This window comes from Coccinella septempunctata, chromosome 1 (assembly GCF_907165205.1).
Source record: "Coccinella septempunctata chromosome 1, icCocSept1.1, whole genome shotgun sequence".
Taxonomy (NCBI): Eukaryota; Metazoa; Arthropoda; class Insecta; order Coleoptera; family Coccinellidae; genus Coccinella; species Coccinella septempunctata.
In genome coordinates, this window is record NC_058189.1 from 56,005,672 (window position 1) to 56,019,664 (window position 13,993).

Genomic DNA, 13,993 nt, shown 5'->3' on the forward strand with positions numbered 1-13,993 from the left:
GCTCCATCCGACTTTCATCTCTTTCCTCTACTGAAAAAAAAAGTTTAAAAGGTCGTAAATGTTCTTCCAACGAGGAGGTAATAAAAGCTGTGGAAGTCTGGTTTGCAGAGCAAGAAGAAAAAATTTTTTTTTAAAGTCTAGAGATGTTGCAGGTTCGCTGTAATGAATGTGTAATGTGTGCAATTAAGAGGAGAATATGTTGAGTAATAAAATATTTTGACATAGAAATTGATTTTGATCACATAAAAGCTGATTCACCCACGTACCTATTTTTTATGCAGTCAACGCATTTTTCCATCTGCATCATATTTTTTCGATAAAATGTTCTCCAATTTTCCGTCTGTAGTTTGTTTGTATCACTTTTGTTGGAACGTTTGGAATAAAAGGAAATGCATCAATATTTCTGTTTTTGATTTGTTAGAGAAGCAGGGTCAGCTCGGGCATAATCTGGATGACCGTTGTGTTTGGCGGACTTTTGAGAACCCGAGGCATGCGACTAAGGGTCGGTTTCATAATCAAACCTAAAGTCCCTTTAATTTTGTAGCTTCCTTCAACCCTACTAACGTCCAGTTTCATAATCAAATTTAAAGTCACTAAGCTTACTATAATTTTTACGTCCAGTTTCATAATCGAATTTAACGTCACTTCAAGCTTAAAGCTTCCATTAGTGTCATTTTTAGTAGGGTTGAAGGAAGCTTTAAAATTAAAGCGACTTTAGGTGTGTTTATGAAACCGGCCGTTAGTAGGGTTAAAGGAAGCTTTAAAATTGAAGGGACTATAGGTTTGATTATGAAACGGGCCGTAAAAATGACAGTAAAGGAAGCTGGACGTAAGTGATTGTGTATTCCATATTATCAAAAGGAAGTGTATGCTTCTAGCAGACAGCTGGCTGGATCAGAACAAGCTCATAATGAATGCTATTGGAATTTGGGGCAATATATATTTCAATCAAGTTAAAGTACAAGGAATGAATTCTCAGGAATGGTACAGATTGAGGTTCCTTAATATTTATTGGCATTTATGTGGACAAATTCCTAAGCTGGACCGAAAATACTGATTATTCTCTTCGAGAAATTCTAGAACATCGGTCATGCTGTGAGGATAAACTTCTTACTGTTCTCCTTAGAGAGCTCTCAGAGCATTGTATTTCGAAATCTATGAGTCATTTCTTTCATACCTATGGTATTATCGTAAAGAATGCAACCTTTGAGTAATCAAATGGGGTGTAATACTCAATGGTGCAACTCAGACCTCAGAGTTCGTCAAATAATAGGCGATTCAGAAGAATGCTGAGCTTTCAACAAAATCCGAGAAAAACATGCGATAGTCATGAAGGATCAAGAATAATGCTGAATGAAAACGATATACTACATGTATAATGTATGTTGTCTAATGATTTATATCTACATTTCATTAATGTTTAATGAAATTAAAAAAAAAATTAAACAATAATATGATTCTCCATCTACCTCCTTAAATTTACAACAAATGTTCATAAATAATATCGTTACTTCGCTTATTTTCAAAGAAACAAAGAAATGAGAATATATTCACTGATTTTCGAATTAATTCACATTGCGACAATAAATACGTAATCACTAAGACTTTTACGTAGAAAGGACTACATAACGCTTATTCAAAAAAAAACCAAAAATATGTTGACAACCGTCATAACCAAACATTTATGTACTATACAGCGTGGAATGTGTCAAAGTTCCATGGCCAACCGAGTCCTTTTATAATAGTGAATGGAGTATACGAACATCATTTGCGAATGTTTGACATCTTGAACTCGATCGATTGATCCACTCACTTTGTCAAAAAATGTAAAAAGTATTTATATACACCGTCAAACTAATTATGTATAATCACAATCATGTTTTTGAGTCCTTTAATTATTTTTACTCATAACAGTATGAACATGAAATAAAATATTAATCTCTATCGATCTCTTATAGTGAAACACTGCATTCAGATCCTAAACAACCGAACTGTCGGTAAATCTGCATGTGTTGTATCCGGCAACTTGAGAATAAAAAATCCTGGTAACGAGAATATCAAAAATATCAAGTAGACGTAATTCTGCTTTGCCATCTTGAATCAAAGAAAATGATGTAGAAATCATTCACATGAGAAAAATTGGGGAAAAATTACCTCCCAGTCGATGAATGCTACTGTTATCGTCTCCATCAGAGCGTACATTGAGATGGCAATTCCTAGACCTGTGCAACGGAGGAATGTTGGTAGTAGGTCTGGCAAATATGAAAAAAGAAACTTTTGGGCGGTCACAGCGTTCAGGATCAATATTGCATTCGCGTAAATATCTATAGGCATGGTATCTGAAACAGAATTGTGTGATTCGTTGTTTCAAAGAGCATTATGTTTTGTTGATGCATTCATATGACGTTGTTTTTTATAGTTTTATTACCTTTAAATACACCAAGTAATACTATTAATGCATTTCGATAGAGGTTAATTAGAGTCAATATGCTTTAAACTTCTGTTTTATGTTTTTGCATATACAGGGTGGGCAAAATTCGTTGTCTACTGAGGGGATCTCGTGAACTATAGCAGCTAGAAGAAAACGGATAACACGTTCTCTACCTCTTTTTTATGACTAATCCAAATCTGAAAACAGAATAGGCCTATCATCTTTAGATTTCGAGTTATAAACATAAATTGAGATTTTGACGATTCCGAAAAGTTCTCATAACTTTTTTGTCTTTGAAGTTACAGATCTGAAACTTGAACCTTCTTAGGCACTTTCATACATAGAATCTACTGACAAAAGATTTCTTTCGAATTCAAAAATAACAAATTCAATAAAAGTTAGCATTTGAAAAAAATTAAAGTTCACCGAATGATTCGAAATGAAAAATATTTCGAGCTCATCAGTGAATTCTACGTAAAAAAGTGCCTATAGAAGGTTCAAGTTTCAGATTTGTAACTTCAAAGACAAAAAAGTTATGAGAACTTTACGAAATTGTCAAACTCAAAAACTAATTATCATAGGAGGATACGGCTTGCACCATTCTTTGTTTCTCCGAAAAAGAGCTCGAAAATGTGTCATCCGTTTTTTTCTACCTGCTATAGTTCTTGAGATCCTCTCAGTAGACAACGAATTTTGCCCACCCTGTACACTCATATGACTCATACAAATATTTCAACAGTAGATTCTTGAGTTCAATAGAAACACTTTTTCCCTTTACCATTTTTTCCGAACCGGCTCGTTTTGAAAGAGGCAGGCTGTTGTAAAACCATAAAAAAATGTTATTTTTAGTTCTATTTTACAATGGGTTTTATCTAATGAACTGAATTTTGGAATATGGTTTTCCATTTATTTGATGAATCTTTTTCGATATTACTCACATCTTCCAGTTTTGTCATTATGACCATTAGGTACTGTAAAAATACCAAAAATTCAAAGAACCCAACTCATGAAACTAAGTTGGACGCTATTTAATGAATAAATATTCATTACACGTTTCATACAACGTTTTGTAAAATAAAAGTATTCTTTATATTTTCTCTTAAAATGCGCCGATTTCTGGTAATTTGATATTCAAACATTAAAAAAAACCTGTAAAATTCAATAAACTGGGTACTTTGACCGAATGCAACTCTTTTTAAAAGATTCTATGATGTGCAGTGTCACAGATTTATTTAGTTATTCTGACAGTAATTTTGTTTTTCCAGGGGTGGTAAAGCTTTTTATGAAAACTTGTAATAGCTATATCTTTCCATCAGGGCCGAATCGGAAAAAATGGGAAAAATGGGAAAAAAGTGTCTTTTGACTTCAAGAATCTACTGTTAAAATATTCGTACGAGTCAAAGACCCTGTAGACCAGACGGTTACTCAAAAAACTGACTCTTACCTTGTAGACATAAAGTGACGAAAGAAGTGAAATTCATGGAAAGAAACGCCCAAAATAGTCCATACTTTTTTCCTAGAGCCGCATAAACGATCAGAGCATAGGGTACACTATAAGCCAAAATAAGTTTGATAAAATATACTGCGGGCCTATCAAGGTGTTGCTTACCTCAATAGATCTGAAGCAGAGGCCACAACGGTTGTTTTCAGCGGAACTTCAGATTGCATGATTCTCCAAACTGAAAGGTTGAAAAATATTTTTAGACTTTTTCTATATTTTTGTATATCAAATTCTAATTGTGTTTTGAGTGTCCTATTATCATGGTGGAAAAAAGTTAGAAAAGGTCACTATCTCAACAAATTTTACCCTGCGTTTTATTGACGAATCCAATAATTGCATTTATCAAGGTGAGAATCACAACAATTTTGATCTTCCTCTTCCTCAAGTACCTCATCATGTCCCAGAATATTCTGCATGAGAAAGGGGTTTCTGAGCCTTCATCTTCGAACAGAATTTCGTTGGGGATATAACCTATGATTTCTTCCATCACTTTCAGAGCTTCCCTGTATCTGGATTTATTGATGAGCCATCGTGGAGATTCGGGAATATAGCTGAAAAATAATTATTTTTTCTTATCTCTCCATGCTCATTTTTTTGATTTCGACAGATAATTCAACTAGAGGTAGACGGTAGACTGAAAATATGTAAGATAAAAATTCAATCTGTTGACGAAAGGTTCAGTAGTTTTTGATCTTCTGATGGTGTTTGTTTGAATAACGAACTCAAGGAATATAATTAAGAAGAATTACATGAGATTGAAATAAGGAAACATACAGCGCCGACTCTTGTGGTGGTCTGGAAAGAAAGATTTAGGATTTAACGATCTTAAACGTACTTTATATGCATATCAAGTCCAAATTGGACAATCAACAAATAGGATTTTCTCATTAGCAATCTTTGTAACAGTTATTTCATCCTGATTTCTCCGTGGTCTCTGTATCCAAATGCACAGCGAAATTAATCGATGAAACAACTATGCGAATCGAAAATTATTGAAATGAGGATATTTGATGAAGTTCCATAATAATTTTCACTTACGTGAGTGAAGATAAACTGAACTGAAGATGCTACTGTGATAACGAAACACATGTCGTGGTAAAATAACTCATGTTAGTGAGGAACTTATAAGTCAGTTTTTTAGTTAAACAAAAATAGAACAATGGACAAAGCACACAGATTTCAATTATTTTTTTGAGTCTCATAACGTGGAGGTGAGTTCAAAAATGTTGTTAATTAGGTACTCACAAGCAGTGGAATAAAGCACACACGGTGAAGCTGAAGGATATGTACTGTAGGTAGGTCCAACTAAAATTCAAAAGATCTGCGAATCTTGTACATACTAAGAAACCAAGTGTGTATCCATATAGTGTTAAAACAGTAAAGAATCGTATCTTCTTATGGCAAATTTCCACCACTGAAAAAGAATCTGTTATTCCTAATATATATCTTATAATATTCTTTCAAAATGGTGAGCCTATACAGGGGACAGAACTTTCTATTAAACGAATTCATTGCATTTGTGATTTCTATTATAAGATTCCTAAAATAGGAAACCAGCTAGTATATTTTTGTTGCTGAAGCTTAAACACTCGAAATTCATGCTTGAAACATTTTTGTTCAGAAAAAATACACCTTAATTCCTTACAATTTACATACGTTAGTAAACTGGCAGCTACTTGGAAGCCACAAGAAGCGGCAAAGAAGAACAATTGCAGAATACCAATACTGGGTAATACTGCCAAACACATAGAGCAAGTACTCCACAAAATAGTTGCCACAGAAGCAACTTTCTTACGTCCAAATCTGGAATTGAAATAATTCCAGGTTAATCTTAAGTCTTGTCGAAGAAGTATAACTCACAAGTCACCCAAAATTCCAAAAAACACAGCACAGATTATGTGTGGACCAGTATTCATTATCAACATTCTTTTAGCTATTTCTTTGGCGTAGCAGAAAGGAGTGTCCTTAAGTCATAAAACCCATTAAATAATTGAATAGGTACGCAGGTACTCACAAAAAATTATGAATGGATAAAATAGTGGAAGAGAAGGAGAATAAAAAGAATATGAATTGATTAAATCATGTGTAGTTGAAATAAATGAGAATAGCACTGATGTGAAAATGGGACTTCTTGCACGTTTGTTCAAATTCCCGGAGTACTTAACTGTGAAACAACTTACTGAAGTAAATTTTGCCGAAGTCTTAATTCATATCAGTATCTGACAATTATTGATAGACTTTCAACTTCATTGCATAGGTTGAGACAAAAATTTCACATGCCTCTAACTTCATAAAAAAATTCGTAAATTGAAGATATTTGGCTTCAGTTCCTAAAAACAAGCGCGCAAAAATGTGCGAGCGAAGGTGTTTGAAAGAAAGAAAGAGTACTCACTACCGTGTGATATTTACTGGAATGAGTAGACAAAAGAATATCTCCTTCGTGGCATGTTTTCACTTTCCTTAATCCTGCTTCCTTTTTCAGTTTCAAAGCATCTTGGAAGCTCACATTAGCGAATGTGGCATAGTCGAGGTCAAAATATTCGCATCTTTTGAGTCTTTCTGTTAATTCAGGCCTGACAATATGACGCAATTAGTTCAATTAATATTTTGGAACTCCTAATCATAAATTTGGAGCATTGTGTACTAATCTCACCGCGTAGTGACAAAAGGGACAATTAATATTGAAGAAAACCAGAGACAATTTTGTACATAAGTGTAAAATATGCCAAGTACTGTTGCTTGTATAAAATGTTGTGTGTGAGCTGAAGTCTCTCTATTTTTTCTGTAGTAATTCTATGAAATATAATTGGGATTTTACTCATCGCTGAATTCGAATGAATGATCAGATGAGATTGTGATAACTATTCACCCGTAAGTCGTTGTTACAGTCAATACTTCTTGATAAGTCCAGTTATTGTTCTTCAGTTCGGGAATGAAACATATTCCTTGAACATCATTTATGATGGTATAGTAGGTCATCTGAAATGGGAAAAAACTGAAGCTCTTTCATATCAAGTGTATTCAAACAGTAAGAATTAGCATTTTCCATATCCATTTCAGAGTTAGATGATTTTTTTTTTCTGGGGAGAAATTTTGACACGTTAATTAATAATAAGAATTTTCAATCGTATTTATATATTTTGAAGACTATTGAATAACTACCACTGCATAAGCGCCTAAACTTCACAACACATGGTCGTTTTAAGTTTTTCTGTAAGACTGTCGATAATTTCAGCCAACTATAGGAGTTTTCATTCTCATCTTTAGATACAGGTTGTCCGCACCATGAGGCAGCGGTCGATTACTCTAATTCTATTAACTTTACGAAAAAGAGTTTCAAATGAAACTTTCCTCTTTTAAAGTAGAGCATCTCCTAAAATTATTTAGAACTATACAAAGTGTTTCGTTTTATCTGAACAGCTATCAACTTCGATATTTTAAATGGAACACCCTATATATTTTTACATTTTTGAATTCCTTGTTGAATTTGAATATAAGTTTGATTACACAACTATGTATGAATTCTCAACGGTTTTCGAGAAAATTGACTTTTTATTAATATTTTTACAGTTTGAGGTACTTACATAAAGGACTATAGCTCCGTCCCTATTCTATGTAATTGATTCAAATTTGGACTGTATCTAGTCAATAAATGGAACACTAAAAATATTCCTTGTAAATAACCATATTATATACAGGGTCCACGAAAACGGAGATCCATTATCAAAACAGAAATTCATCAAAATTTTCATTTTTTCAAAAGGCAACCCATATTTTTTTCTATTCATTATTTGAAACAACTCAAATCGAACGAAAAATGTTTAAATAATGAACAGAAAAAAAATATGGGTTCCCATTAAAAAAAAAGAAGATTTTGATGAATTTCTGTTTTGATAATGGATCTCCGTTTTTGTGGACCCTGTATGTAATATGGTTATTTGCAAAGAAAATTTTGAGTGTTTCATTTATTGACTAGACACAGCCCAAATTTAAATCAATTACTTAGAAAAGGAACGGGGCTAAAGTCCTTTATGTAAGTAGCTCAAACTGTAAAAATATTAATAATATTATTAATAATAAAAAGTCAAATTTCTCGAAAACCGCTGAGAATTCAGAAATAGTTGTGCTATCAAACTCATATTCAATGTTCCATTTAAAATAACGAAGTTGATAGCTGTGCAGAAGAAACGAAACACATTGTATAGTTCCAAATAATTTTAGGAGAAGCTCTACTTAAAAAGAGGAAAGTTTCATTTGAAACTCTTTTTCGTAAAGTTAATAGAATTAGAGTAATCGGCCGCTGCCTCATGGCGCGGACACCCTGTATATGGTAGGTATACCAGTGAAACTTACTTGAACTCCTCCAGCAGCAGGAATCATAGTCCTGGTAACGAATAACAAGAGTATCCACAAAGCTTTCTTCTTGTATGCATTTATTTCATCGAAATATTCGGATTCCGCTGTAGAAAAGAAGCTTCAGATGAATTATTAAAAGAAAACACCAGTCTTATTTTTTATTAGTATTCTGTGTTTGTCGCCATTTTGCCATATAATTTCAGAAGAGAAAAAAATTTGATAGTATTAATGGAATTCCATTCCTATGTATATTTTTGACGAATAGATCAGTCTGAGTAGATGATAATCAGGCATTGAAAGAGCGAAACACACAAATCAATCTCTGGGAAGAACCAAGCTTTTTATCGAAAATAATACATTTTATAGTTACTTTCATATCAGTTGAATCGAACCTGGCAAATAAGCTACCTGAGTATGTAAAATGCGTTCATAAAACAAACCATTACTTTACTGTTTCATTGAAGCTGTAAACAAGTTCTTAAAAAATCAGAATATTTTACACTCACATGGAGCTATTCCAGTAGAAAACACCACCCTTGACACCCGTGGCTTAATCATGATTATCAGAAAAACTTGACAGTTGTCAGAAATGACACTTGTTCATTGATAGAAACATCGAAATGATCACATGAAATCACTGATATACAAAATGATTTCGTGTTCTATTCAAGGCTGGCCAAAATGACCTGTCAACTTGTGTTCTTCCAGATTATTTTTCATGGTTCGATACTATATATTGAGCACTGTGAGAAGGTGCACTAGGTAAATTTTCCAGCCACAAAGAATACTTATTTTTGAATCTCCACAACTAGGACTATGAATAAAGATAAAAGAGTTCATTTTGAAAGGGTGCTAATGGTGATGGTAGAACCTTCACCCACTTGAAGCTATTGTGATAGCAATTTACATATTCACCAAAATTGAACAAGAGCGAATAGCCTATGGCCAAAACAATTGAGACGGAATCATCACGATGCACGACTAATTTGATCAGAAAATCCATGTGTTAGCAAAAGTTCAACGGAGAGGTGATAAATGACATGTATTAAAGTAACATTCTGGCTGGAAATGTCAGGACCGGCGACTCTGTCTTCATATTAAGTTTCTTATAAATTGTGAACAGCTCCGAGAAATTCGCTAGAATGAATTATTAATACCATTCCATCAATTATAGATTTTCCATGTAGGTAAAGATATAATCAGCATATAACGAGGAACAACAAGGATAGTTCAAGAGAAATGTGATAATGAGTTATGATTACCCATCATTGTTCATAACATTAATCAAATCCTATTGAGGATGGATGACCTACGAAGTAGAGAGTACGGTCTGCAGGTCGAAAACTTTTTACTTAGGTAAAGCACATAAAGTTTTCAATTAAAATGCTAATAAAAAGGGGATTGGCTCTGCGTTAATGTGAATTATCGATTATTATTGGAAACTCGACGAAAAATCGTTTCGAACATGGCATATTTAACCACAAATCTAGCTGGGTTATGTTTTTTTTACGGCCGTTGTCCTAGTCTGAATTCAGTATGAATAACGGAGTTTCTGAGTCTCTTACTCCCACACCTCTTCGCTGATTTTATTGAGAAAGACCTTTTATTATGGGTTACGACCTTTATGCTCAATAAATTAAGTTATGGAAGGAAAAAATTCTAGAACGCAAATCGATTTCTGAGTAACTACACGTTCTCAATGAAATGTGTGCTCATGAGGACCAAAGATATGTTTGCATTCTGATGCTTGGTTTCACAAGTTTGATTCGATTTCGATTTATTACATTCGATAATATCATTCAGTACATACTCAATGCTAACACGTAATACGCATTCAGAATATCATTTTTGCATCAAATTATTATCTATCTTCGACAATTTGATGAATAATTTCAATTTAAATTTCAGTTGCTACTTCTTCAAACTTAAGAAGTTTCAGCGATTTCAGTTCCCCCAAATCGTTTATCGAAGTATTGTGAAACCCTCTGTATATCTATTTACTATTTAGTCTGAAGTTCACATCTTCGATATTTTCTATTTTGCAGACAAATGCTGGAACATGAATTTTAAATTTCAATAACGCTTTGACAATAATTATACCTACTAGCGGTTGTGATCTCTATTTGAAACTATAATAGCCATGAAATTTGTTCTCAAAAGTGGCCTACGATAATTGAATGTTAACTGGTATCTTATACCATTAATCTTGCATAATTTGCAAGATGAACCTTACAATTATCTATAGCAGGAGTGCGCAAAAACCACACATGGAAGAGAAAAAACCATCTTGTGGTCAGTTGAACCACATATTATTATCAATCACTGCACGATTGTTTATTGTTTGTCCACCTTCAGATCTACACTTTTGATGAGTTAATTGAATGATGTATTTAATACCTGTTTCGAGCTTTTTCTGTGAAAAATACACCGATCCCCTCTTGAAAATAACCACTGAAAATTCGATTGACAGTGAAACCTTAAATACATTAGCACTCGGTTAGCTATGAAATAATTTCTAAAGTTTTTGTAAATAGAACGGAGTAAGGTTGGCACTCATGAAATGCCGTTAATGTCATAACGCTGTTGCCATAACTAATATCAAGTAATATTACAAAAATGCCGAAAGTGATTGAAAAAGAGAGAAAACAGTGTTTCAGGAAGTGCTGTTTAGAATTCAGGTACGCTCATTCAACTTGTAGGTAACCCTGATATTCTAATATCTACAATATATCAGACGGCAGCGATCATATTTGAATGGAAGTGAATTTATATAATGTTTCATCTGAATCTAAACGATTTAGGTATATTCCAGCTGAATATTTCCACAATCAGAAAGATTGTGAATGAAGAGGATGACAAAGAATTTCATTCTATTGTGGAACCCAAAAAAGTGGTGGCATCTGAAAATTTTATAACGAACGCGAAAAGTTACTACAGGATTTTCGATAAATGTCATCGTAGATAAAGCTTCAGAAAATTAATGTAAATGTCTTAAGGGATCAATAACTATATGATTATTATTATTATATCGAAGCATTGAAAATAAACAGCCATAAATACGAGCCAGTTGTCTTGTCAATTGTTAATTCAGGTGACATTTTTTGTTTAAAGGTGAAGTTCCTCTTGCCTTGAAACTTCCTTAAATTATTTTGACTTCCATTGATGCAAGATGATTTCTGTTGAAGACTTTAACATTCTTGTAATTATCCTTTAATTCCTTCGAGAGATACCCATTTCCAACCACTGCATCATATGCATTTAATCTTTGATTCGATTTTTTGAATTCTACAACTGATGTAACGTCTTCAACCTTCAGCCAAAGAAGGTAACCAACATTAACTCTCTTCAAACTAAGGAATAAATATGTCACTTATTCAATTTTCTTCTTTTTTTCTCTTGTATTTCCTATGCAAATAACTAGATTTGGTATGCCTTCAATTTCAATCTGTCTGTATGAACGTCAATTTTGTCGTCACATTTTTCGACTTATTATAATATTTCCCGAAGTGATTCCACATTGTGATAAAGTTCGTAATTACTGAGACTTTTACATAGAACGGACAACATAGCGCTGATTTAAAACCCAAAAATGATTTGACAAGCGTCAAATTTTTCGTACTATACAGAGTGGAATGTATCAAAAAATTTTCATGGCCAAATGAGTGCTCAAAAAAAATGTGAATGAAGTATAGTCAATACAGGGTGTTTCATTGGTAAATGAACATACGGTAATCGGTAATCTGAGCTGAAGCTACCCTAGGCGAGTCCAAGAAACCCTTGTTAGATAGGTCTAATCAATTCCATAATAACCGAGATACAGGGTGCTTCATGTATTCACCTAAAATTTAAATGCGTGTTCCGATTGGTGATCAAAGTGCGAATTGAGTGTCATGCTCACTTAAATCCTACTTCAAAAACAAAACAGATTGTCTTAGAACGATTTGTAACCAGAATAAGCAAAGAAAAAATTTCACACTTCGCTTTCCCTGGAGTTTCCTTTGAGCAAAATGACGTGCGGGACAATGAAATCTACTGAATCTAATTGACAATTTTCTGCTCTTTTCAAATATCTCCATCAAATCCAAAAATTTTGATATACAGGGTGTTGAATCCCAGCTTGGAAAATGTCCCATATTTTTCAATTACGAACCTGGAATGTTTTGGAAATTTAAATGTGAATCTATCGACCTGTGCAAGTGAATCATATATTCCAAATATCAACCGACTATACTGGTTGGTTTAAAAGTTATGAGAAATTGACATTTTGGGTGAATACATGAAGCACCCTGTATCTCGGTTATGGAATTGATTAGACCTATCATATATGGGTTTTTTGGACTCGCCTGGGGTAGCTCTAGCTTAGGTTACTGTATGTTCATTTACCAATAAAACACCCTGTACAGGGTGGTCCAGATCGTAACCAAGAAATTTTAACCACATATTCTACATCAAAAACAAGCTCTAGTTTGTCATATAAACATATGTCGAGAAATGTTTCCTCTCCGAGATACGGGGTGTTAAAATTATAGAAAAGAAAATGTTTTTTATCAATAACTTTCACACTGCTTGAAATTTTTTTCATGAAATTTGAGACATAGGTTTTGAACGTCAAGGAGCACTTTTTGTATAATATCATTTCTTTTTTATTCTACCAGTGGTGTCCGTACTGCAGCGAGACTGAATATTTTCAGATATAAAAATAATACGCCACTGGTTTTTCCGACAATAAAAATTACTATTTAAATCCTTATTTAATTTGGAGCAAATTCGGTCTCTTGACTATTTGCTGGACGAGGCACCGTTTCCGCTTAAAAAAATAAAACACATTCTCATGCATGAAGAAATCGCCAAAATTTGATATAGCAAAAATAGTCTTATTCTTATTATTATTATGTAAGTACCTACCATACCAAATCTTGGCGATTTCTTCCTGCATGAGAATGTGTTTTATCCTTTTAACCGGAAACGGTGCCTCGTACACCGAATTTGCTCCAAATTAAATAAGGATTTAAAAAGTAATTTTTATTATCGGAAAAACCAGTGGCGTATCATTTTTTTATCTGAAAATATTCAGTCTCGCTGCAGTACGGACGCCACTAGTAGAATAAAAAAGAAATGATATTATGCAAAAAGTGCTACTTGATGCACAAAACCTATTTCTCAAATTACATAAAAATATTGCAAGCAGTGTGAGAGTTATTAATAAAAAACTTTTTTTTTTCTATAATTAAAACACCCCGTATCTCGGAGAGGAAACATTTCTCGACATACGTTTATATGACAAACTAGGGCTTATTTTTGATGTAGAATACGTGGTTAAAATTTCTCGGTTACGATCTGGACCACCCTGTATATTTGTAAAACATCCAAAAATTTATAATTGTCTGAAAAAATTTCTTTTATAAATTATTCTCTCGAAGGTGTTACATGTGATTCGGGTCTGAAATATTCGGATACAGTCCTGTTTTAATTCAGCCTTGAAGCTAGCTCATCTTCATGAATATGATTCGATTAATTTGTATCGATTCATTTCTTAAAAGTTATAAATTCAAATCAAGGCCTGCGTTTTATGAGAGCATATCGTTCGAATTAACACCTATTACGTCCTGAGCCGCGAGCGGGATGTGGGTAATTGATTTTTACACGATTTGCATGATTTCTTCAACGCGGATATGACTGTTTTTATTCCTCTTGAATGGGGATAG

At 33.4% G+C, this 13,993-nt stretch overlaps 1 protein-coding gene across 1 annotated transcript; it reads right to left on the bottom strand.

Moving 5' to 3' along the window:
* Positions 1-1,692: 1,692 nt before the first annotated feature.
* Positions 1,693-8,858, bottom strand: LOC123316393 (solute carrier family 22 member 16-like). The gene is made up of 12 exons (XM_044902453.1): positions 8,795-8,858; positions 8,286-8,392; positions 6,802-6,911; positions 6,325-6,505; positions 5,793-5,896; positions 5,578-5,735; positions 5,178-5,346; positions 4,239-4,483; positions 4,041-4,110; positions 3,876-3,982; positions 2,155-2,339; positions 1,693-2,094 (listed from the first exon to the last, which is right to left on the bottom strand). Exons 1-12 carry the CDS (start codon positions 8,844-8,846, stop codon positions 1,972-1,974), a joined length of 1,611 nt encoding a protein of 536 aa, XP_044758388.1. The 5' UTR covers positions 8,847-8,858; the 3' UTR covers positions 1,693-1,971.
* Positions 8,859-13,993: the final 5,135 nt, after the last annotated feature.

Excerpts from the sequence above, each read along its gene's own strand:
- LOC123316393 (XM_044902453.1), bottom strand. The coding sequence starts at position 8,846 with ATGATTAAGCCACGGGTGTCAAGGGTGGTGTTTTCTACTGGAATAGCT. Across the intron at positions 6,912-8,285 it reads CTGCTGCTGGAGGAGTTCAA|ATGACCTACTATACCATCAT; the intron begins GTAAGTTTCACT and ends TTCCCATTTCAG. Across the intron at positions 2,095-2,154 it reads TAGCATTCATCGACTGGGAG|ATGGCAAAGCAGAATTACGT; the intron begins GTAATTTTTCCC and ends CTTTGATTCAAG.